General features: G+C 39.5%; 1 protein-coding gene across 3 annotated transcripts in view; it reads left to right on the plus strand.

The window, feature by feature from the left end:
• Positions 1-23,326, plus strand: part of RASGRF2 (Ras protein specific guanine nucleotide releasing factor 2) — a 116,470-nt gene that overhangs the window by 55,658 nt on the left and 37,486 nt on the right. For 2 of the 3 annotated variants that reach the window (XM_048503311.1, XM_048503313.1), the window contains exons 12-17: positions 1,170-1,306; positions 4,238-4,320; positions 5,980-6,228; positions 10,827-11,215; positions 16,204-16,332; positions 20,836-20,925. In XM_048503311.1, the coding sequence (XP_048359268.1) occupies positions 1,170-1,306; positions 4,238-4,320; positions 5,980-6,228; positions 10,827-11,215; positions 16,204-16,332; positions 20,836-20,925 (1,077 nt within the window). The remainder of the gene's footprint in view (positions 1-1,169; positions 1,307-4,237; positions 4,321-5,979; positions 6,229-10,826; positions 11,216-16,203; positions 16,333-20,835; positions 20,926-23,326) is intronic. The other variant, XM_048503312.1, reaches the window with a different exon arrangement.

Genomic DNA, 23,326 nt, shown 5'->3' on the forward strand with positions numbered 1-23,326 from the left:
TGCTGAGCTTCACTGGGACTATGAGTAACTTACCTCAGCTGAATAGTTAGTAACTGGAAGTCTAGATTAATGGGATCTTTCATCAGTTTATAAATTGCAGATGCTGAAAAAGGATTGAATTGTGCATCATGGCTTTTTTGTTAACTAGCATACATATCATGAGCATAATGTAGGGCTCTGCAGATATTAAAGATTTGCAATATGTTTACTGATTATTGCTACTATGGTCAAAGGTGCAAGACAAGTAAACACAGTTGATTTTGTTAGTTGTCTGTTGTATAGAGATGTTAAGCGCTAACCTGTTTGGCCAGATTAGCCTGATCTTGTCAGATATCAGAAGCAACACAGGCTCAATTCTGGTTAGTACTTGGTTAGGAGACCACCAGATAATACCAGAGTTCTTATGCCTTGAAAATCCCCTGGGTTACCATAAATTTCCCCTGGGTTACCCACTTTAGTCTCCTGTGTTTGGGGTTCCTTTACCATCTATGGGAACCTTCCCCCCCCCCCCTTTGGGAGGGTTTTAATAAGGATTTTATTGCTGACGCTGTTTTATTATGCTGACTGCTGTGTTTATTTTAATGGGTTTTAAATTGTATGTTGTATAATTATGTTGTTCACTGCCCAGAGCCCTTTGGGGGTAGGGCGGTATAAAAAAACTCATTAATCAATCAATCAATCAATCAGTCAATCAATCAATCAATTAATTACTGCAATTTGATGGCACTTTCACCCACACAAAGAGATACCAAATTGCATGGTTCCAATGATCATACTGGAACGCTATGTTGGAGAAACCTTTGTGTGAATGGTTGGCTCACTATAGATCTTGCAGACCTTCATTCTGGGGAAACCTGTAAACCAGGATCCAAAGAACTAATTTTGTTACCTTTAAATGACTTTTTTTGGGATAAGTAGCCTGTTATGCCATATTGCTAGCTACCGATACTTTTGAAGATTTGGGAAATTGGCAATTTCTGATGATATGGAGTGTACTTTTCAAGGGAAAGAAATTAAAATTCCACTGAGCTAACACAAGTCTTCAGATTCTGGCCATATTGAATATATAATGCAGCAGGAAAAGACATTTTCTATAAATTTCTATGAGGTTTGAGTACTTAATCTCTAACTTCTTGTTTTTGTTTCTTCATCCCACTGCAATTGTACAGCAAAAGGGACTGGACAAGTGTTTGGACATCTTGATTTCAAGATTGTGGTAGAACCACCTGATGCTCCTCCTTTCACTGTTGTCCTGTTAGCCCCTTCACGGCAGGAAAAAGCAGCGTGGACAAGTGACATTAGCCAGGTGACTTAATTTTCTTGAAAGAAAACCATGTGATACCTTAAATGTATTAAGTATTTAAAAATAATTTCATGGCTCAATAGGTAAGAAATATAATGGCTTGTATCCTATCACTGTGCTCACCAAAGTTTCAAGTCTTCCTTTAGCCTAAGCAGTCTTCCTTCATCTTACATGACTCTTTCCCCACAGCGGAAGAATACCTTAAGCTGGAGAAAGACCTCAGACTTTGCTGTGTGGTGTGGAAGAGCTTAGGCCAGTTCTTGCAAGTTAATTTGTTTAAATTTTGTACTTAATTATGTCATATCTCACTTGAGGGCTTCTGCCAAGAATGTGATGCTGAGGTTTAATAAATTAATTGTATCACAAATTGTTTTTGAGGCTTTTCTCTGCTTCAAAAGAATTGCAATGAGACTGATGTTGAAGAAAAGTAATCCAAAAATTCCTTTGAGTGTCTAAAGCTCATTGCATTCCTCTTTGAATTCTGTCTTATGTCTATTGAAACACTCCTATTTTATATTTTTATTACCCTGTAATCATCTACACAATTTTCTCATACTTCTATCTCCCCAAACTGCATACTCAGACTTTTTAAATTATCAGGCTGAATCAGCATAATTACGTCTCTACTTCCATGCATAGAACCAAAACCTTGGGGAAAGGGGTAAAATAGGTGCTTTCCAGGAGCTTTGACAAGCATATAAAATTAGCATGTCTTTAAATGCATTAATTCACTGGGATACTTTTAACAACCACTACAACTATGCAATTTCAGAAAATAAAGAAGTTTGGGAAGGAGTGTTAACATTGTCAAAGGATGTCACCTAGCTTCATGATAACAGCATTCAGATTGCATGAAAAACTGATGTTGTGCACACAATTATATACTAATATTAATACTGGTTTATAGTAAAAAAGCCCCCATACCACTTACCCTGCAACAATTTCATTGGTCTCAATAGTTCTCAGCAAATTATACCAAATGCAAAGAAAAAGGACATTGATTTTTCTCCTATGTTGGTTATATGATTAAGGTTCCATCATTTAATATATTTAATTCGTATATTGATCTTCCAACACATTATAAAATTGCTTCCAATTAATTGATGTGACTGAAAGGAAATCTTTTTCAGTCCACATAGGTCTCCAATACCACATATGATGCAGAAGAAACTTAAAGACAGATCCCCCCAAGCTTTTATGATTCATAAAAAGTAGAAAACTGAATGACTGCCCCCTTCTATAACTATTACTCTGTGTCAAAGACATATCAAAGTTATCTCTCCACCTTAAAGCTAATCCCCAATGAGTGTCATCATATGTTCAGATGTTTGGAAAGATTGCCACAATGCATGTGATTATGATATTTGTAACAAAATGTATTTATCGATTCTACTATGTAAGTAAGCATAGAATTTGTTAATAGTAGAAGCCCATTACATATAGATAAAAATCAATTGGCTATTATTATTACTTCCCTATGGTTAGACTGTTTTTAAAAAGATTAGTTACTGGGAAATAAATACTCCAGGTAGTTTAGTTGCCCACAGTTGTACATCATAACAAATAGGCATTAAAATTGAAGATCTCTGATCTCAGCATACTAAGATTGGGAAGGAAGAAGAAGGGGAGCAGAAGTTGGTCAAGTTTGTGTCGGTCCTGAGCACTGTGACTTCTGGGTTCAGATAGAGGCATTTTTCTCTCGCTGGGAAGCAACTCTCCATGGAGAGTGTGGAAAGGCTCCTAAAGCATATTTGTAAAGTGATCGAAACATATCTAAAAATGTTACAGTAAACTGCTTTGGCTTCAATAATTTGAATCTATTGAGCACAAATTGTGCACAAATTGAACATTTCAGCTCAGTCAATCCATTCTATTTTTGTTCCGACAGCCGTATTATTGGTCTTTTCCAAATAGCAGAAATATAATGTCTTGATGACGTGATAAAAAGCATTTTGGGGAAGAAGCTCACACCTCTCTCTTGCCCAAAATGCCTTCAGGACATTTTTATTTCTCTCAACCTGGGTTTTCAAAAATCGCTGAACTAGCAATCTTTTTTCCAGAAGACGGGTTGAGGATGTCTCCTACTTGACTGTGTAAAAAAAAAAAGTTAGCAGGAGATGCTTTATTTCTCCTGACTCCCAGCTCTTACTTTCATTTTTGCTGCAGTTGAGCTTGTCATTTTTTGCCCTCTTCAGAAGCCGTCTGCTTCCGCCATTTGTGGAAGGTTTCCACGAAGGCTTATTCTGTTTGCAGCTCACCCCCATATGTGATTTCATTGTAAAAAGTACATGCATAAAGTTTGTTTTGCTGGCAATCCCAAACACATGTCAGTTTTCTTTTTTTTTTGAGGGGGGTGTCTGTGAAGCTACAATGATATAACATGAAAATCTGCAATGTTCACATATTTGAGTCATCATAGCTTTACAGACATCCCCCTCAAAAAAAGAGGAAAAATGACACATGCACTGGATTGTTAGGCAAAACAAACTTTATTCATATACTTTTTACAATGAAATCATGTGTGGATGACCTGCTAGCAGAGAAAATTTCCATGGGAAACCTTCAGTAAATGAAGACAGGGGCAGAGAATGTCTGCAGTACAAATGGCGGGCACAACAAAATGAAACTGGCAAGCTTCAATCAATTAATGGAGTGTGGGAGGCGGGAAAAAGACCCACTTTCCCTGGCAATGCTTTTTGTGTCTATGCTGTGCAGACAAAAAAACCCAAAACAAGTGTTTATAAAATGTCTGCAAGACATTTTATCTTTGCTATCCAGAAAAGGCCATTGTGAGTTTTACAATAATTGAAAAAGAAAGCAATGCTGTGGTTGTTGTCTGGATTTTAATTGATCCCTTTTCTATTTTTACTATTATTGAATATCTTAGAAACACAAAAAAAGAGAAAGACATAACGTAGGGTTTTCTTTATGCAGTGTATTGACAACATAAGGTGCAATGGTTTAATGACCATAGTATTTGAAGAAAACTCCAAAGTAACTGTGCCACATATGATCAAGTAAGTATGGCAACTTTTCATTCAGATTTAAAAATCAGTCCTTAACAAGTTTATTCAGAAACTTAAGATCTATTCAATGGCGCTTACTTCCTGGAAAGTGTTTTTAGGATTACACTGTCTTAAATGTTCTTGCAGATGCAGAACTGATGCTCAGCCCCATATTTCATAAGGAAATGCTGTATCATTTCTGTGTCTGTTTTGTCTCCATTTTATGGTTCTCAATAATTCTGACCAGAGCTGTGCATCCGGAAAAGCAGAATAGAAAATAAACCTTAAAAAAAGGCTTTGGGGTGGTGGTGGTATTTTTGGCTGAAAAGAGATGATAACATAAGGGAGCTAAAAAACTGATCCTGAAAAAGATTTTTTCCTGGTATTTTTTGGGCTGCTTGGGCCCCGCTGTCATTAGAAAAATTGTGGGAACCCCTCTCACCCTCTTTCCCTCCCTCAGTTACCAGTTGAAGGTAATCAGGGGTCAGAGAGCTGAATGCTGGACTGGGCACAGCATTGAGCTTGACAAAGCTATCTCCAAAGTTCACTTTGGAAGTGGCAGAAGTACCAAACTGAATGTTGGAATTGGCTGAGCATTCAGCTCTCCCCACCACCTCTGAAGACCACTTGGATTTCTGACGTGGTGGGGGAAGCAGCAGAGTTGAATGCATTTAGCTCTGCATCTTGGAATTTTTTGAGATTGGATTTAAAAGACCTGAGAAAAATTAAAAAGTAAAAAAGTAAAAAAAAAGTATGGGAATTAAGCTATTTCAGGGGCATTTAAAGAAAATTTCCAGATCTTTTAAACTAAAACCTGAAAAATATTGGGTGGTGGTGGTGGTGCTACATACCCATAATTCCGAGTACTTATTTAGAAACTAAATAGTGGCACCTTAGAGACTAAAAAAATGTATTCTAGAATAAACTTTTATGAGCCCAAGTGTTCTCGAGCCAATGTGGCATAGTGGTTAGGAGCTGTGGATTCTAATCTGGAGAACTGGATTTGATTCCCCACTCCTCCACATGAGCAGCAGACTCGTATCTGGTGAGCTGGATTTGTTTTCGTGCTCCTACACATGTAACCTGCTGGGTGACCTTAAGCTAGTCACAGTTCTTCAGAACTCTCTCAGCCCCACCTTCCTCACAAAGTGTTGGTTGTGGGGAGAGCAAGGGAAGAACTTAGTAAGCCACTTTGAGACTCCTTACATGAGAGTAAAGCAGGATAAAAATGCAAACTCCTCTTCTTCTGTATCTTGAAGATCTCAATCCAAGATCTTGTTTGTTGTGACCTTTGTATCATTAGCTTCCTGTTGACTGTCTTTTCAATAAATTGATTGGCTCAATGGATATACTATTGCATTGCCTTTCTATCTTTGGTATGATCATGTACCCAGAGCAGATCAAGTATTCTAATGAGAGATGGTGGTGGAGGCCCCTATATTCAGGATTATAAAGGCACCAAGGATTTTGGAAAAATTGGTAAAACATTCTGCTAAGTAAATGCATGAGGCAGAGTGAATGCATTTATCCTGAATGTGATGGCTTTGTTTTAGTTCCTAACTGATATAGTAGATATCACATTTTAAGTAGCTGTTGATAGAAACAATCTTTGTATAATTTTAAATATGACTGTGCCTTTTAATAACTGTTTAAAAATACTATATTATTTAGATCTGATGCACGCCTTCACAGAGATGATGTTGACATTTGCTTCAGCAAAACATTAAATTCCTGCAAAGTGCCCCAGATACGTTATGCAAGTGTAGAACGACTTTTGGAAAGATTAACTGACTTGCGATTTCTCAGTATTGATTTTCTTAACACTTTCCTACATACTTATCGCATATTTACTACTGCTGCAGTTGTACTGGAGAAACTTGCAGATATATACAAAAGGCCTTTGAGCTCAATCCCTGTTCGGTGAGTACTTTTTCTGTTCTTGTTCTCTCATAAGATCATTATCATAATACTCACCTGTTTTCATCTTGCAACATGTATACCATAATTATTTCTAAATTTATGTACTATAATTTGGCCACAGAGTCTTCAAGCTTCATAAAACCTGATTATTTACAATAAAATTGAAGACCTGCCACCTCCTTAGAAGATGTCATGGAATGCGGCAGTGTGGCAGGTCACATGCTAGGATTGTGATGTAGGTTCCTTTAAGTAGCATTGTTCCCCTAGCATACCTGATGTTTATTAAGCCTGGTTCTATCATGAGCTGGTAGTTGCTCTCTTGTAGTTCTTGTTCTCTGTCTATGTTCAGAGACTTCGTGTCTCCAGGCTTCTTTCTTTATTAAACTCTACTTCTGTCCTATGAGCATGTATGAGAATTGCTGTTTGCTGCAACTAAGAGACATGACATGGTGTCAGAATATGGACTGTTTTCGAGCCCTGCATCCCCTTGTATTGCAAGGCAACTTGACTGAAAATTGGAAGTGTTGGGAGCAAGCCTTTTGCCTATATCTGACGGTAGCTGGTGTTGATAATGTTTCAGACAAATGGCAAGTGGCTATTTTGTTGAACTGTGTGGAAGAGGAAGCAATGTTGGTCTACAGTACATTTATTTTTTCTGATGATCAGCCAAAGAATGTGGAGGAAGTTCTTGAGCAGTTTAAAAAGCACTGTACAAATGTGATGTTTGAACATTATTCTTTCTGGAATCATTCTTGGAGATATGATGATACCGTTGGACAGTTTGTGACTGAACTGAATCTTAAAACTAACAGCTGTGAATTTGGTTCAGCAGCTAATGAGATGGTCAGAGATAAAATTAAATTTAGTGCAATGGACAAGCTGAGGGAATGACTTCTGAAGGTGCCTGACCTTATTCTAGAGAAGGCAATTGAAATGTGCCAAGTGGCTGAAGTAATGTTTGTTCAGCTGCAATCTATGGCTACTTTTTCTAAGCAACCAGATGAATCATCTGAGATAAGCAAGGAATGTGAAAAGATTCCAGTTCAGATATTGGACATAAGGAATTACATGTTGCATATAGAAATAATGACAAAAACTGTGTACAGTGTGACATTGTGCACGGTCCTCAAAAATGTCCAGCATTTGGAAAGAGTTGTTATAAATGTGGAAAGAAAAACTACTTTGCTAAAGTGTCAGGCAATGTTAACAAATGATAGGAAAGGTCAACAAAGGAACCAAGTTTGTGATTTGGATATACATTATAGGAGTGTTGTCTCCTGATGCTGGTGGTTGTGTTGAGTCTCAAGCTCCTGGGAGGTATGCAGATATAATTTTGAGAGATTGTACTATAAAGTTGGATACAGGGACTGAGGCAAATGTGTTGCCACTCAAAATATTTAATGACCTCCTAGGTTAGAAAGTACTAATTGAGAGTGAGGTAACTCTTGCAGCATATGGTGGGACACAGATAAAGCCTCTTGACACTATTGTCCTTGAAGGTTGTACTTCAAAGAGGAAAGTCAAATTGTTGTTCTACGTAACAGACACTATCAACACTTCCATTGTTAGGTAGGGCGGCTTGTGAGACCATGAATTTAGTTTGTTGAGTTGATGCTATACTGCTAGCTGTCACATGAACAGTTATTTGCAACATATTCTGATGTTTTTGAAGGGGAATTTGAAGGTGCCCATCATGTACATGTTGATCCAACAGTTCCCCTAGTAATTCAAGGTTGCAGGAAGGTACTTTTTACAATACTTGAGAGGTTAAAAGAGACCTTGTGTCAAATGGAAAGTACAGGAGTGAAATCCAAAGTTGTAGGACCTACAGAGTGGGTAAATAGTTTGGTCATCACAGAAAAGAAAAATGGAGTGCTGTGTATTTGTTTGGATCCTTGTGATCTGAATAGGGCAATTTGTAGGCAACATTACACTTTTCCTACAATGGATGATGTTTTGAGTCAGTTGGCTGGAATGAAAGTTTTTACAATTGTAATGAAAAGGATGGCTTTTGGCAGGTTAAGTTGGATGAAGCCTCATTATGTCTATGTACATTTAATACACCTTGGGGAAGGTATTGTTTTAACCGCCTGCCATTTGGACTTAAATCTTCCAGTACGGTGTTTCAGCAGAAAACAAGGAGACCTTTGGTCACATAAAAGGAGTGTATATGATAGCTGATATGATTATAGCAGCAAAGATTAAGGAGCATGATCAGATCATGCATTGGGTGATGGAAACAGCAAGGTCTAAGAATGTTAAATTTAATATAGAAAAGATTCAATTTAAGGTGGACTGTGTGAGGTATATGGACCATACTGAGACTGCTCAAGGTGTTAAGGTAGATGATGAAAAAGTAAAAGTCATTCAAGAAATGCCACCTCCACAGGACATACAAGGTGAACTTAGATTCTTGAGGTCTGTCCAATACTTGGCAAAATGTATTCCAAAGGAGGCAGAGCTTACAGTACCTTTAAGAAGATGTCACCTCCTTAGAAGATGTCATGGAATGCGACAGTGCGGCAGATCACATGCTAGGATTGTGATGTGTGTTCCTTTAAGTAGGATTGTTCCCCTAGCATACCTGATGTTTATTAAGCCTGGTATTGTATCATGAGCCGGTGGTTGCTCTCTTGTAGTTCTTGTTCTCTGTCTATGTTCAGAGACTTTGTGTCTCTAGTCTTTATTAAACTCTACTGCTGTCCTATGAGCATATCTGAGGATTGCTGTGTTTGCTGTAACTAAGAGACATTACAAGGATCTAGTATGTTATACTGAAGAAGATGTGGTTGAGTCATGATGACATGGATGAATCACTAGCTTTACAGTTTACAGTATCTCATAACCTCTGGAGGGGTGGTTGGCCAGGTAGGATGAGCCATCCCATAAGAGTACTGATTTTGAATGGTTTCCAAATGTCTACGGAGGAATGATTCACTGAGTTGCTCTGTCTTTTGACAAGGTTTTTGAATGGCTAGAACAGGAAGATGACTTGGTGGTTGATAATTCTGTTATACTTCTGAAATCAAGCCAGAGATAGTCTGTTATTTAGTGTGCAATAAAAGCAGAGGAAATGAAGCACTTAAGGTGAAGGTTGTACCACAGAGGAAGAAAGACTGTCGGTTAATTTCATGTCACCAGAACAGAATGTATTTGAAGGTCTATTCAGTTGTGATGATAATAGAAAAGAGATCTTTGTCCCACTATTCCTGTCTCATTCTGAAATTTGTGAAAAGACTGGCTCAGTCTGGTTCTCATCCTGTTGTTTTGGTAGCAGTTGGGGCCCAGACAAGAAACCCAAGCCATCCAGTCAGGTATTTGTTATACATGCCTTCTGTACTTAATAATGTCATGAATAATACATGTCCTATTTTGAACTTTTTGCCTGATATTACACATTGATATATTTTCTTGGGGCAATTCTGGAACATCAGGGGAATTATGTGCGAATGCTCTTTGCGGACTTTAGTTCCGCATTTAATACAATCTCGCCACAAAGACTGGTGACGAAACTTGTGGATCTTGGACTCTCACATTCAATCCGTTTGTGGATCAGGGACTTCTTGTCTGGGCGTTCCCAGAGGGTTAGACTGGGAAATCGGGTTTCTTCAGTTCTTACTCTAAATATGGGAACGCCACAGGGCTGTGTGTTGAGTCCTTTACTGTTCACCCTTTATACATATGACTGTACTCCTGTCTATCATAGTAATACCATTATCAAATTTGCTGATGACACAACGGTGGTGGGGCTCATCTCTGGAGGGATGAGTCTGCCTATCGGAATGAAGTGGACCGACTGCTCTCATGGTGCAGGGAAAATAACCTGGTTCTTAACACTAACAAGACAAAGGAGCTCATAGTGGACTATAGAAGGAATAGCTCAGAAATTCAGCCCTTGACTATAAATGGAGATCAAGTGGAGCGGGTGGCTAGTTTTAAATTTCTGGGCGTTATGATTAAAGAGGACTTGACCTGGAAGTACAGACTGCAGCGGTGGTTGAAAGCCCAGCAAAGACTGTACTTTCTGAGACTTTTAAGGAAGCAACAACTAGATGGAAAACTTCTGGTGTCCTTTTACCGCTGTGCTATAGAGAGTGTCCTAACCTACTGCATCTGTGTATGGTTCTCCAGTTGCACAGTGGCGAATAGGAAGGCGCTCCAAAGGGTGATCACTACTGCACAAAGGATTATCGGATGCCCTCTTCCCTCCTTGGAAGAAATCTATAATTCCCGAAGCCTAAATAAAGCCCAAAATATTCTGAGGGACCCGTCTCATCCAGCACACTCTCTTTTTAAACTGTTACCATTTGGCAGACGATACAGGGCCCTCAGAACTAGGACAAAGAGGCTTAGAGACAGCTTCTACTCTAGAGCTGTGGCTATGCTAAACTCCGCTGCTTCATATTGATGTATTGGGGCTGTGTAGGGATGGGTGGAGGAAGGGGAAAGTGAGGATGATGTATGAGTCTGAAATTGTGTGCATCGAGGAATGGTGCTGTAAATTTCGTTGTGCGTGCACAATGACAATAAAATGCTTATGCTTATGCTTCTTACATATTCTTTTTTGTTTATTTGTTTATTTTTCTTTCTTTTTTTAGGTCTTTGGAGTTGTTTTTTGCTACTAATCAAAACAACAGAGGAGACCATCTGACTGATGCCAAATCACCCCATCTTTGCCGCAAATTCTCTTCCCCTCCACCTCTGTCTCTCTCTAGAACTTCCTCTCCTGTCAGAACCAGAAAACTGTCATTAAGTTCTCCACTGAATTCACGAATAGGAGCGTTAGATCTATCAACTTCTTCCCTTGCTAGTAGCCCTACCTCAACATATAGCCCTGCGACATCACCACCACCTACATCTTCTAAAGTACCACTGGATCTTAGCAAAGGCCCTTCATCTCCAGAACAAAGTCCAGGCTTTGCAGAAGAAAATTCAGAGAATCCACGCATTGAGCTGTGCAACAAACTAAGGAGGAGCATTCGAAGAGGTATTATATAAGGATTGTATAGCATAGTGGCAATTATTGATTGTATACTGAGATAACTGCAGAGAAATGGGGGTGTGCTGGCAGAATGGGGGGTGGATGTGCTAATGAAGTGTGAACACCACTCATTATATCTGTCTCGTATCTGTAATCAGCTAATCTGTGGGCGCAAAGGAAAAAGGAAAAGTAGAGGATTTTTTTTTTTGCTACTGTTCGTTTTCAGCTGGGGAATTGTTCAAGAATCTGTGAGATGTCATTTCTCCCCTGCTCTTATACCGCTCATTGTATAAAATGAATATTTTTAATGTATATTTGCAGGAACAGAAACAAACTGCTTACAGCCATTAGAAGACAGTCTAATAATTAAGGTTTCCCAGTTGTTGATTAAGCTTTCCTGAGCTGTTTCTTGTGGGCTAATCCAGGGAGTGCTTAAAATTACCCTCTGAGGACTTTTTAAAATAACTGCCTGTGAGATTAATTTCCAGAATGAAGAAGAGGGCAGCGGAACAAACAAAACTTTCAGTTTTTATGCAATTTGCTAACTGTTCTGAGAAAGGTTTTGTCTGGTTGAACATACCGGTACATATTTCTACTTGAAAACTAAAACTCACCAGCATTTGTTCAATTTCATCACCTACATGGGTTGTATTTTGAGAAAAGGTTGCTTTGATTTTCTAAGGACAAAGCTGACAAGTTCCACGCAAAGAATGATAAACCATGACCAAGGCCCCTGCACTGGCAGGTGCTAGCTAGGGTGTGACCAGAGTTCAGGTGGGCAGCAAGCGAGGCATTGTCAAGACAGGCCAGAGTCAGGGCAGGTGGCAAGCAAAAGCATAGTCCACCACAGTGAGGAGTTAGGGCAGGCAGCAGGCAAAGGTGTGGTCAAGGCAGTCCAGAGTTAAGGCACAGACAGGCAGGCAGACTTTGAGCAGAGGTCAGAGGAAGACCAGGCATGTGAAGCTTACCAGGAAGTACATTCATTGTACCCCGGGATAGTCAAGTCCAAGGCCGAGTGTATATAGAAAGTCCTGGCTGATGAGGCTGGGATCCTGCAACAGCTGAATCCCCCTCAGATGCAGTTGTCTCCATCTGGCAGAGCATTCTGCCATACCTTGCTCTCCTTTGACTCTGCAGCTGTAGCCTCTGTTTTTGCCTCCTTTGAGCAGCTGGCTCATTACTCGGCTCTTCTGAGATTCCTGAAGGTTTTCCCAGCTGCATGGCATCAGGCTACCTGAGCTTGCAAGGAAGGGCTTGGAACTGGCTCTGCTGCCTGCATTTCCTCACGAGGAGCCAGCTCTAAATGCACAGTGTTTTCAGGCTCCACATCAGAATCCGCAGTGCCCAGATCAGTGCTCAGGGGTTGGCTCATGATTACCATTACCTTTTAGATTATCATTCTAAACTGGATATTATCCATTGTTAGCCTGTTTTCAAGTAAAGCGATACAGAGATGGTGTTCATACAGCTCATTTGTGCGCTGTCTGTACTCTGACCAGTGCAAATAGTGCTGCTATTGTGATTCCACCTCTTCCCCATGGAGCTTACTCCGCTACAGCAACAGGCATGTCAGTGATGCCCCTATAGTGCTGTGACGTTAGAGCGCAAATCTTAGAACAGTAAAAAACGAATGAAAAAGAACACTAGGTAGAAAAAGGCAAGGAAAAAATAGCAGTCCTTTCGGAAGTGCTTCAGACAGTTCAGACAGCACACTAAAGTGATTTAGAAATGTAAGAAAGAAAATGGGAGGAAGCAGCTTATGGGGTGCAGGTAGATTTATCTGAACAGGAAAAAAAATTGTAATCAGTTAGTTGCTAAACTGATTGAGTCTGAATTGACATAAAAAAAAAATCTGTTACCGACCTGCAGCTCAACTGGATTATAAAGGCACTTTGAAAGGGGCCTAAAGTATAAAAAAAATTTCCTTGGGAAAAAAATCATTTTAATTAACTCCCTGGTGACATGGTTAATTGATTCTTAACCAAAGGATTTGTCATTGTGGAAAATAATACATTGTTTAACCAGAGTTTGTTCAAATTGATATTAGTGATTGTGACAAAAGTAATTAACTGGTTATTAATAAAACAACAATGTCAAGGAATGGTATGATTATAAATACTTCTAGTGGGTAATGAAGTAAAGCAAGGTTTAGATATCTGCTATGTTTGGCAAATGAAATATTCTTATGACATTTTTAGTCAATCTGAGCATGTATCACAATGTGCAGCTTGCCTCTGTTCCTTTGTTTTAGTGGCATTCACTATAGGACATTTGCAAATAAAGTATTAGTAGGCAGTGACTTCTTTCAGATACAGTGTCAGATTTTTGAACCAGTTGTAACTCTGTTCCTGGCCTGAAAATAATGACATATCACAGTCCCAGTAGTTGTATACTATGTTGTGTTTTAAATGAGCTGTTGATTATTTAATATTCTGCAGTTTTACAGCATAATCCCTGTTATCCAAACTCCAGTAATCTGAATTGCTTGATTATATAGAACTGTTGCATATCTGACACGTAGCTGCATTACACAGAAAAGATGAGCTTACGTTTTTACTCATCCAAATTTTTTTTGTCTGGGATTTTGCAAAGTTTACTCACAAGATCTCATGAACATGTAAAAGTAACAAAACATACAGAGATTTCTTTTTTCTTGATGCTGGTTGGTGACTGGCTACCTGGGTATGCTTATATGACTATCAAGAAACAGAAGAGCTATCTGTGTTGATTAGGTCAGCAGAAAAAAATAATTTATTCATGAAAATGTAGCTGTTTTGCATAATTTATAGACAGGAAATTTTTCAGCACAAAGTATACAGAGTTCTATTAAGAAACACCCTTTGAAGGACAACTTTTATAACCTGTAAGGATTTTTGACCCTTGATTCATGCCTATCTTGGCTGGTGAAGGCTGGTGGTGATGAGGTATGGGGAAATTGGAAATAACCTGAGTTTTCCCAGAGGGAAATTGTAATGAAAATTGTAACAAAACTAAGAAGACATGATACAGTGTTCGGTTGTGTTTGACATCAAGCTTGACAAATATGATCTTTAGAATTAATCTCAGCATTCAACTTAGGGAGCAAAGGCTGTAGGAAGTTAGTTAATGATTGATAAATATTATTTATTTCAGCACATGTACAAACTTATTCACGGCTTTTCTTCTTTCAAAAGGATGACGTTGCAATGAGGGCAGTTTCATGAGTAGCAAGTTTTAACTCATACTTGAATTTTATTTTAAATAGAAATTTAAAATCTGCATAGATCACAGATACTATAGCTGTGTAAAATGTGTGTCCCCCAGCCCTGAAAATTCTCACTATATTCATACAGCAGAAGTGTTTTTCTCGAGCAGTAAACCATGTTATTTTACTTGCCATTTAATATTAAGACAATTTTGTAACTATTTATAATTGCTTAGTACTGATTTTCCTGACTTCAATCTTGTGATTTAGTGTGTTTCACTAGATATTCTGAATAGATATAGAACCATGAAACTGTTCCCTTCACTATTGTCAGATCAGACTCTGTTCTTCTAAAAAATTGTCTTCAGGTAACATATTTTTAGACTCTGTTGCAACTATATCATTGGTACCTGTCAAGAATGCTATTTTATTTATTTTCTTAGCCTATTATGTTTTTCAGAGCAGCTGCTTCAGTAGCATAATCTGAACTAATTGTTTACCACACTTTTCAAAGTGCTACATTGGACATTTTACAGCATAAAAAAGCTGTGTTAAAAGAAATAATGTTCACCTAGAGTTGCAGAATTAATTGTATCTAAAAATCAAGGAGGTACATCATGCCACAGAGAATACTGAACGATATTGTAATGAACATGTACCCTTTCTGTACAACCAAAATAAAACATTTTGAGGCAGGAAATAAAACATTTCCTCTATGGAGTTCTACATGGCTTTTTCCTCAACATGCTTTATTTTCAGCCTGAAAAAGTTTTAAATTAATCCTTTTCTTCAGCAATTCTTTTATGGAACTGGTTTCACTTTAGCAATTCTTTTGTGAAAATATTTTAATTTGCTGTGTGGATCTCTTTGAAATGTTTCCCACACTGCTCTGCAGTCCTTTCTCATCTGCACCATTTTCTGAGCTTGCGCCAGCTGTTCCGCTGTATTTTTGTCAGTTTTTTTTAAAATTTGGGGCGATTGTGTCTCTGTAGCTTTGAAGACGTGACCCCTTGATAATTGCAGCATGAGGCTTTGAAGCTTCGTAGCACCGGATCTACAGATCTGTAAAAAACAAAACAAAAACAAGATGGAATGACCAAAAAACGGTGACCAGGAATCATTCTGAGAGGGTGAATGTGTACAAATTGGTGTGAGTGTGTGTGGGGGGTGGGTGGGTGGGGGATAGAAAATATTTTGCAAACGTTTGTAAGGATCTTTGCAGAAATGGGCATGGACAGTCCTTTCCTTTCCCTACATTTAATACCTTTCGGTAATTCATCTACCATTTCGCACTTAGAAAAAGAAAAAACTGAAAATGAATATTAATTCTTTCTTGAAATTATAGGAAGAGAAGTTTCGATGTCTCTCACATAGTTCACCAATCTACTTGGTAACAGATAATGTAGTACCCATTGTCAGAAAGGGTTGTTGGCTATTTTATCCAGGAGTGATATATTTATTTTGTGAAATATTGTTTTGTAAATATGCTAAAACATTGTGGGAACGTGAATAGCCTACTACTCTTTATTCAGAATATGACAATAAATAAATAAATAGTAGAGCTGGTGTATTTGCACAAAAGCATAAAAAAGATTTTCTTCCATTACTTGATTTAAGAGTCAGCCAAGCTCAAGAATCTATATAAATTTAAATCCCAAATTTCTGAAGTTGGAGGGATATGCAGAATACAGCTTTCTTGCCTCCTCCCTCCTGCAGCAGCTTGAAATAGCCCCCCAAATTTGTTCCTGGGGGATAAGTTATAAGGTACTTTGCCATCCTGATATTAAAATGTACCTTCACATTTTTAAAGCAGCGGTTCTAGAGTCTGTGTCAGTGGACCGCACAATCCCAGAAAGTGCCTCAACCGTGGATACACCAGAACTTTCCCCCTGTAGATCTCCTTCAACTCCACGGCATCTACGTTATCGACCACCAGGAGGTAAGATAAAATGTTTGACTTCAATACAATGTAAGTTGAATGGCTTTGAAAAACTGCAGCAGGTTTTAAACCTATAATAGTGCTGGTTTGTAGACATAATACTGAATTAAAAAACCTATTTTTAGGCTTCACATCTCATGAAGATATTAAACTTTCAAATTTGTTTAGTATATATTTATGAAATAGAAAATGAAAGCAGAATGTAAATAAAAACCATTCTAAACAATTAGCATATTTTTATTTTTAAGTGTTTTTAAGAGCAGGTGGACCACTGCCTCTTTCAGCTGACCCAGGAACAGTCTTTGCTCAAGGGAGTGGTTGACAATATCCAACAGGTGGTTGCTTACCTTATCCTTACTGGCCTTCATGAGCCAGGATGGGCAAGGATCTAGGACAGTGGTGGTGAACCTATGGCACTCCAGATGTTCATGGACTATTGGCCAATTGGCCATGCTGGCAGGAGCTGATGGGAATTGTAGTCCATGAACATCTGGAGTTCCATAGGTTCGCCACCACGGGTTTAGGAGGCAAGTAGGAGGTCTGACAGCAGCTAAGACTCCATTGACATCATCTGGAGAGAGCAGAGAGAAATGGTCTAAAAATAGACCAGAACATGGCAAGAGAGCCTCCAGTTCCGCTACTGTATCAGAAGTGGCAGAAAGGTCACGGTGTAGGGACAAGACTTTATCCACAAAAAAGCTTGCAAATGCCTCACAGGTAAGGGCTAATTTCTCATGTTTTGAGCTTGACGATAGTTGAAAGTTGCCAAATTACCCTAAATAATTGAGCTGGGTGAGAGCTAGCAGATTCAATCATGCGAAGTCCCTCTTCACATCCTTTGTTCCCATCTCATAAGCCTCTATAAATGACCTATAATATGTTCTCGCACCTTCATCATGAGACTTCCGCCACATTTGCTCAAGTCATCTTAGTTCCTGCTTCATTCCTTGCAGCTCCTCAGCATACCAAGTGGTGAGATGAGAGTGAGGTCAGAGAGGATGCCGGGGAACAATCCTGTCAATGGCCTTGGAGAATCTAATATTCCAGTCCTTGACCATGTCATCCAGGGAGCCTGTAGATTTTGGATCCCCAGAGCATTCTGAAAACCTAGACTGGAGCAGGCAGCCAAATCCAGCTGTGCCTTCAGGACAAAGTGATCTGACCATGGCACTTTATCTATAGAGTATGGAACCACATTCACACCCATCCAGAAGATCAAATCCAAGGTGTGGCCTGCTTGATGTGTGGGGCCTGTGCTGATAAGAGAGAGTCCCTGCGCTGCCATGGAAGACGTCAGGTCCACAGCTGCAGCAGATGAGGCGTTGTCGACATGGACATTGAAGTCCTCCCAAATTACAAATTTTGGGAATCTCAATGCCCACTCTGCTGCCGCCTCTATCAGCTGTGGCAGGTTATTTCCTGGTGCACTAGGAGACGGGTACACTAGGAAGATAGCCAACCTCTCAGTGGCTTTCCAAACTAGGCCCACACCCTCAATACAGGAGACCATTGGGAAGGGGGTTGTCCTGAAGGGGATGGAATCATGGATCAGGATTGCTACACCGTCCCTCTGTCCCTGAATCCGTGACTGGTGAAAACATGCAAAACCTGGAGGGGTGACTTTTTGGAGGGAGATCGTCTCTCCCTCCCTGCCCCAAGTGTTGGTGATATAAGTCAGGTCTATAACCGCCACTACGAGAAAATCTCGCAGTGTGGTGGTCTTATAATTAATGGACCTGGCATTACTCAACACCAGGCATGAAGCAGAGTTAAATTCCAACTGTCTACAGTGGTTTTCAACCTGTGGGTCGCGACCCCTTTGGGGGTTGAACGACCCTTTCACAGAGGTCACCTAAGACTCTCTGCATCAGTGTTCTCCATCTGTAAAATGGATAGATGTTAGGGTTGGGGGTCACCACAACTTGAGGAACTGTATTAAAGGGTCACGGCATTAGGAAGGTTGAGAACTACTGGTACAATCTGCATGTCTCTGAATGGGATGGAGGTCAGAAGGTGAGTGAGCATAACCATCTCTCCCTCACTTCTCTCATATGAACAGTGAGATAATTTTAATTTATTTATTGTTTTAATTGAAATCATATGTTGTATTGTGTTCGATTGTTTTGTAAACTGCCCTGAGCCCTTCGGGGGTAGGGCGGTCTATTAAATTGAATGAATGAATGAATGAATGAATGAATGAATGAATGAATGAATGAATGAATGAATGAATAAATAAATAATAAAAACATATTGGTGTAAAGGATGTGATGAAATGCTTTATAATATTTTGAGCAAGATGCACATTTGTTCAAGAAAAGAATTGATTCAGGATTGATTCAGGACTTATTCCTGACTGATTTCAATGAAATGAGCTGGAGGAACATATTGTGTACTATGCATAATGATAAAAGATGTATGTAACTAATTGTTGTCAACGGGAAGTTACCATGTTTGTTTCTACATGTGTGGCAATGAAAATTTACAGATGGTATCTAAATTACTCATTACAGGATGTGAATAAATTGTTTAACTAGAAGCTGAAATTCTTTTTGTAGATCTCTGGCATATCTGTACCATCCCACCAAAAAGCACCGGGCAGCCAATAAACCCAAAATCAAACACAGCTGTATATATAAATGCAAGGTCTATAATATTCTATCAATGGCAAGGAGTCCGTCTGCAAAACTCTTGACCCGCTGCTTTTATATATTATATATATATATACATTTATATATAGACATATACATATAAATGCATATATAGTGCATTTATATATACAGCTGTGTTTGATTTTGGGTTTATTGGCTGCCCGGTGCTTTTTGGTGGGATACCCGGAGATACCATAGACTGTATATCTGTACCATCACCAGATGTCTGAAGAATGCAATGTTATCACAACACTTCAACTCTATGAGTTGAATCCTGGAGTTCGCTTCTTTTACATGTGTAGCCTTCCACCACCGTCGGTCTATTTTATTATTTTATTTTATGGGATTTTTATGCCACCCTTCCCTTGTCAGGCTCAGGGCAGTTTAAATACATGCCACAAGAAACACAAATAATTTTTGTTTCCTCTTCCCTTTGTAGCTTTGTAACATACACAGTGAATTTTTAACATATCACTCTGTTATGTGATAGCCTCCAATACTTGCTGTTTAGAAGGATAAACAGTCCACTTGGTACATTATAAAGAAGCACACACTTTCTGTTCCCTCTGAGGGCTGAACTACTCATGCCATTGGAGACCTGTGAATGGGTCCCTTGACATTCAGTTTAACCACACAAAACAGTCACAGACGGACTTTCCGTGGATTGGGGCCATGGCAGTGTAGAAGTTATTGTGTACTATTTTCCTGACTGAAAGTGTCCAACCTCCAGGCCTGGGAGAAGAAAATAATTGACAAAACATGCACATCTATTATCTGCCTTTTCTTTATGTCTTGAAGTATTTGGGGAAAGCATTTTCCATCAGAGAAACTGAATGGAAAAGGAAGAATTGCTGAGTTCACTATTTTAGCTCTGAGTTCTGAGTAATACATTACTTAGGCAAGAAACCCTCTGTACCTGTTTGCCTTGATAACTTAATCCATATAGTTTCCTGAAATTAAATAAAAAGATAGGCTTCTATATTGTTAGATTTTTAAGCTACCATTCCTTCACTGTATCATTACAATTACTCTAGAGCCGTGGTGGCGAACCTTTGACACTCCAGATGTTATGGACTACAATTCCCATCAGCCTCTGCCAGCATGGCCAATTGTAGGGGCTGATGGGAATTGTAGTCCATAACATCTGGAGTGCCAAAGGTTCGCCACCACTGCTCTAGAGAAATGGTGACTGGGTCAAGGACTGGTACTGAGCCTTCGTGGAAGAATAACGATTTGGCCTAAGCTGCTCTTCAGGTTCTGCTCTGACATTCTAACCACTTGATCCCAGTAACAGAGTGCAGAACTAAAGTGACATCCAGCGACATCCACAAACTCTCATCTAATTTACCCCACACTGCTTTTGTGCAGATAAAATGGAGAAAGGGAGACTGTTGTAAGCCATATTGGGTCTCCATTGGAAATAGTTCTATATAAATAATGTCGGGCACTGATTGATTTTGGTGCTGTCAAGAGAAAACTGACAAGATCAACTTTTTTGGGCTCTGGACAGAGTTTGCTTAATGCTTCCCTACTATTCTTTAAATGTGAACATAAAAACATTTTACATGCTTTGCTTTTCCACATGGTAGTTGTACTGCCATCTTCAGGAAAAGTGATCCTGAAAATGCATTCATGACCTTTCTGCTCATGGAGACGGTAGAAAACTCCTGAAGAATATTGGTGTGATTAAAAATTAAAGTCAGATAATTTCTCCTTCTTTCTTCACAACATGTTTAGCTTTTTTTCAGCAAGAGCGTATGCACACATACAGGCATTTTTAAAAACATATTTATTTGACATGCATAAAAAGGAACTGTCAAACTGTTTATGTTGATTTTTATTTTTTTCTTTGCAGTACAGACCACTGACAACAGTCATTGTTCTGTTTCCCCTGCATCTGCTTTTGCTATTGCTACAGCTGCAGCTGGGCACGGAAGTCCACCAGGTGAGCCTTCTAGTGCAAGAGAAATCAGATCATTTCTCCTTTTATGTTTTAGCAAATAAATCTGTGTAGCAAGCAAATGACCCCAAAGCCTAGGGTTAAGTTGTTGTTCAGCTTACCACGACTGTATAATGTTTTAATTGCAATCTCCAAACCGAAAGAATGTTTTTTTAAATAACAAAATATAACAATGATGGTAAGTTTATATATAAGCGTCTGTAAAATATCTCCAAATATCTAAAGATAAGTCAGTTCACAATTTTCATCTATATGCTTTATGTTCAAATCAGTGACGTAGGTATAAACTTTTTTATGGGTGGGTTCAGGGGGTGGGGCCACACCTCTCCAAGCTCTGCCCCACCCCGCCCCCCAAGCTGGAAGAAATTGCTCCAAACTCTATGAGATTTAAGCCAAAAGAATTGTAAGGAACCTCGAAGGATTTCCCAAAACTGTACCTGGACTTTCTGGGGAAATCAAAGCTCTTATCAAGCAGCTGAAAAGAACTGGCTGCATCTCTACCCGTCCTCTTTCAGCCTTCAAAGGCTTTATTTAAAGGATGGGGAGCCTCTTTGTTCTCTTTTCTGTTGCATTTAGAAGGTTACTGTAAAGTGGATTTTAAGTAACTTACTACTAAGTTGTAATAACTTTTGCTAGCCTGAAAAATCACGGCTCCCCCCCCCCCCATCTATTTGGAAAACTGGGAAAAGAAAAGATGAACCTCCAAACGTGGCTGTTTGGCCCACTGCGAAGCATCACCACATTTATTAGGGAATCGTGTCTGCGGTCAGCGGTGTACTGGGGCCAAATGGCACCCGGAGACAAACCCCACTCTGGGCACCCCCATGTGTGGAGCCCCACTTAGTTGTGAGTAAGTGCTCCTGCCTAGCAGCCGAGGGGCGAGTTTCCCTCGCCCTCCAGCTGCTAGGCAGGGAGATGGCGGCGGCCCCTCTCCGCCACTGCCACCAACTCCCTGCCAGTGCCTAGCAGCCAAGGGGCAAGTTTCCCTCACCCTACAGCTACTAGTTAGGGAGATGACGGCAGTGGTGGCCCCTCTCTGCCACTGCCACTGACTCCCTGCTGGTGCCTAGCAGCCAAGGGGCGAGGTTCCCACAACCTCCAGGTAGGCTGGTCTCTTGTGAAGCCTTCACATATTTCTTAAAGGGGCAATTCCCCAAAGATTTCTTAAAGGGGAAAGTACTGACACTCAGTTTGAAGTCCTTTCCCCTTTAAGCAATCTTTGGAGAATTGCCCCTTTAAGAAATATGTGAAGATGTTATGGGGGGGTTGAACCTGTGAACCCCCCACTTACCTACATCCCTGGTTCAGGTGATGATAAGGTTGTAAGGTCCTCAATACTAGAGGTGGCCATTTACCTTTCCAGTGTTGTCATGTAAATCTTTCAGCAACAGTAAGGCCATGAAAAGTCCATTTTTGTTGACCAATAGTTAGCTGCAAGGAGACAAGCAAGTAGTTTAAAAATACATAAGCATCTTCAAAGATCAATGAATAATCTAATACAAAATAGATGTGAATAATTACTTCTTCCCAGAGCAACCAAATAATGGACAGACCCAAAGTATATGTTTAAGATACGCACCTTGTAAGTTACAACACCAGCAATTGACACTTTACATAGTGGTGTCTAGTATATCCAAGACATAATTTTTTGCTAAGGTCCACAGAAGCACCATGAGTAAAATTTAGGTCTATATTCTTTTGCTTTGCCAAAACATGGCAGTCTAGCTCCTTATTCCATTCATTTCTGAGACTTTGCATATCACATTTATCCAGCATCAAATATTTGTAAACAAATGTTGTAGGTTTTATTTTCTGCATTGATTTAATGAGAGTTTCCAATAGTAAAGAAGATTCTGAAACAGTGCTGCAAGACATGTTTAGATAGCAACAGATATTGCAGTTGTAAATATAGCCATTCAACAGTCTGACCCCGCAAATGCTGGCAAATGGGGCTGTTCCTGGGCCAAAAGGGCTCGGGAAACCAACTAAAACTGTCACCACCCCTGAGAATCCCCCCAAAAGAGCACTGGCACTGCAGCAGTGCTGGGACCTGGGTGTTGTGCTACTATGCAGTTCCTCAACACCAGTGTAAGTGCCTCTACAGCAGCATTAATGCCCTTTACGCTGCCTCCTAAAGGGTTTCTGCCCCTTTCCCAGGTAATCACTGCAAACCTGCTGTAAAAAAGATTTCTTCCCAATTTTTAAATCTGAATTGGCTGATAATGTTAATTTGGCATGCAAAAAAGTGTCAAATTAATATTGCAATGACATTATATGGCAGTTCTCTAGCTGAAGAGAACAGGATCTATTTTTGTATGAATAGACCACAATGCGTTCCATTGATGAAATAGTTCTGAGCACAGACATAACTTTATGATTTTTTGCT

The sequence above is a fragment of the Sphaerodactylus townsendi genome, linkage group LG07, assembly GCF_021028975.2.
Source record: "Sphaerodactylus townsendi isolate TG3544 linkage group LG07, MPM_Stown_v2.3, whole genome shotgun sequence".
NCBI classification, from domain to species: Eukaryota; Metazoa; Chordata; class Lepidosauria; order Squamata; family Sphaerodactylidae; genus Sphaerodactylus; species Sphaerodactylus townsendi.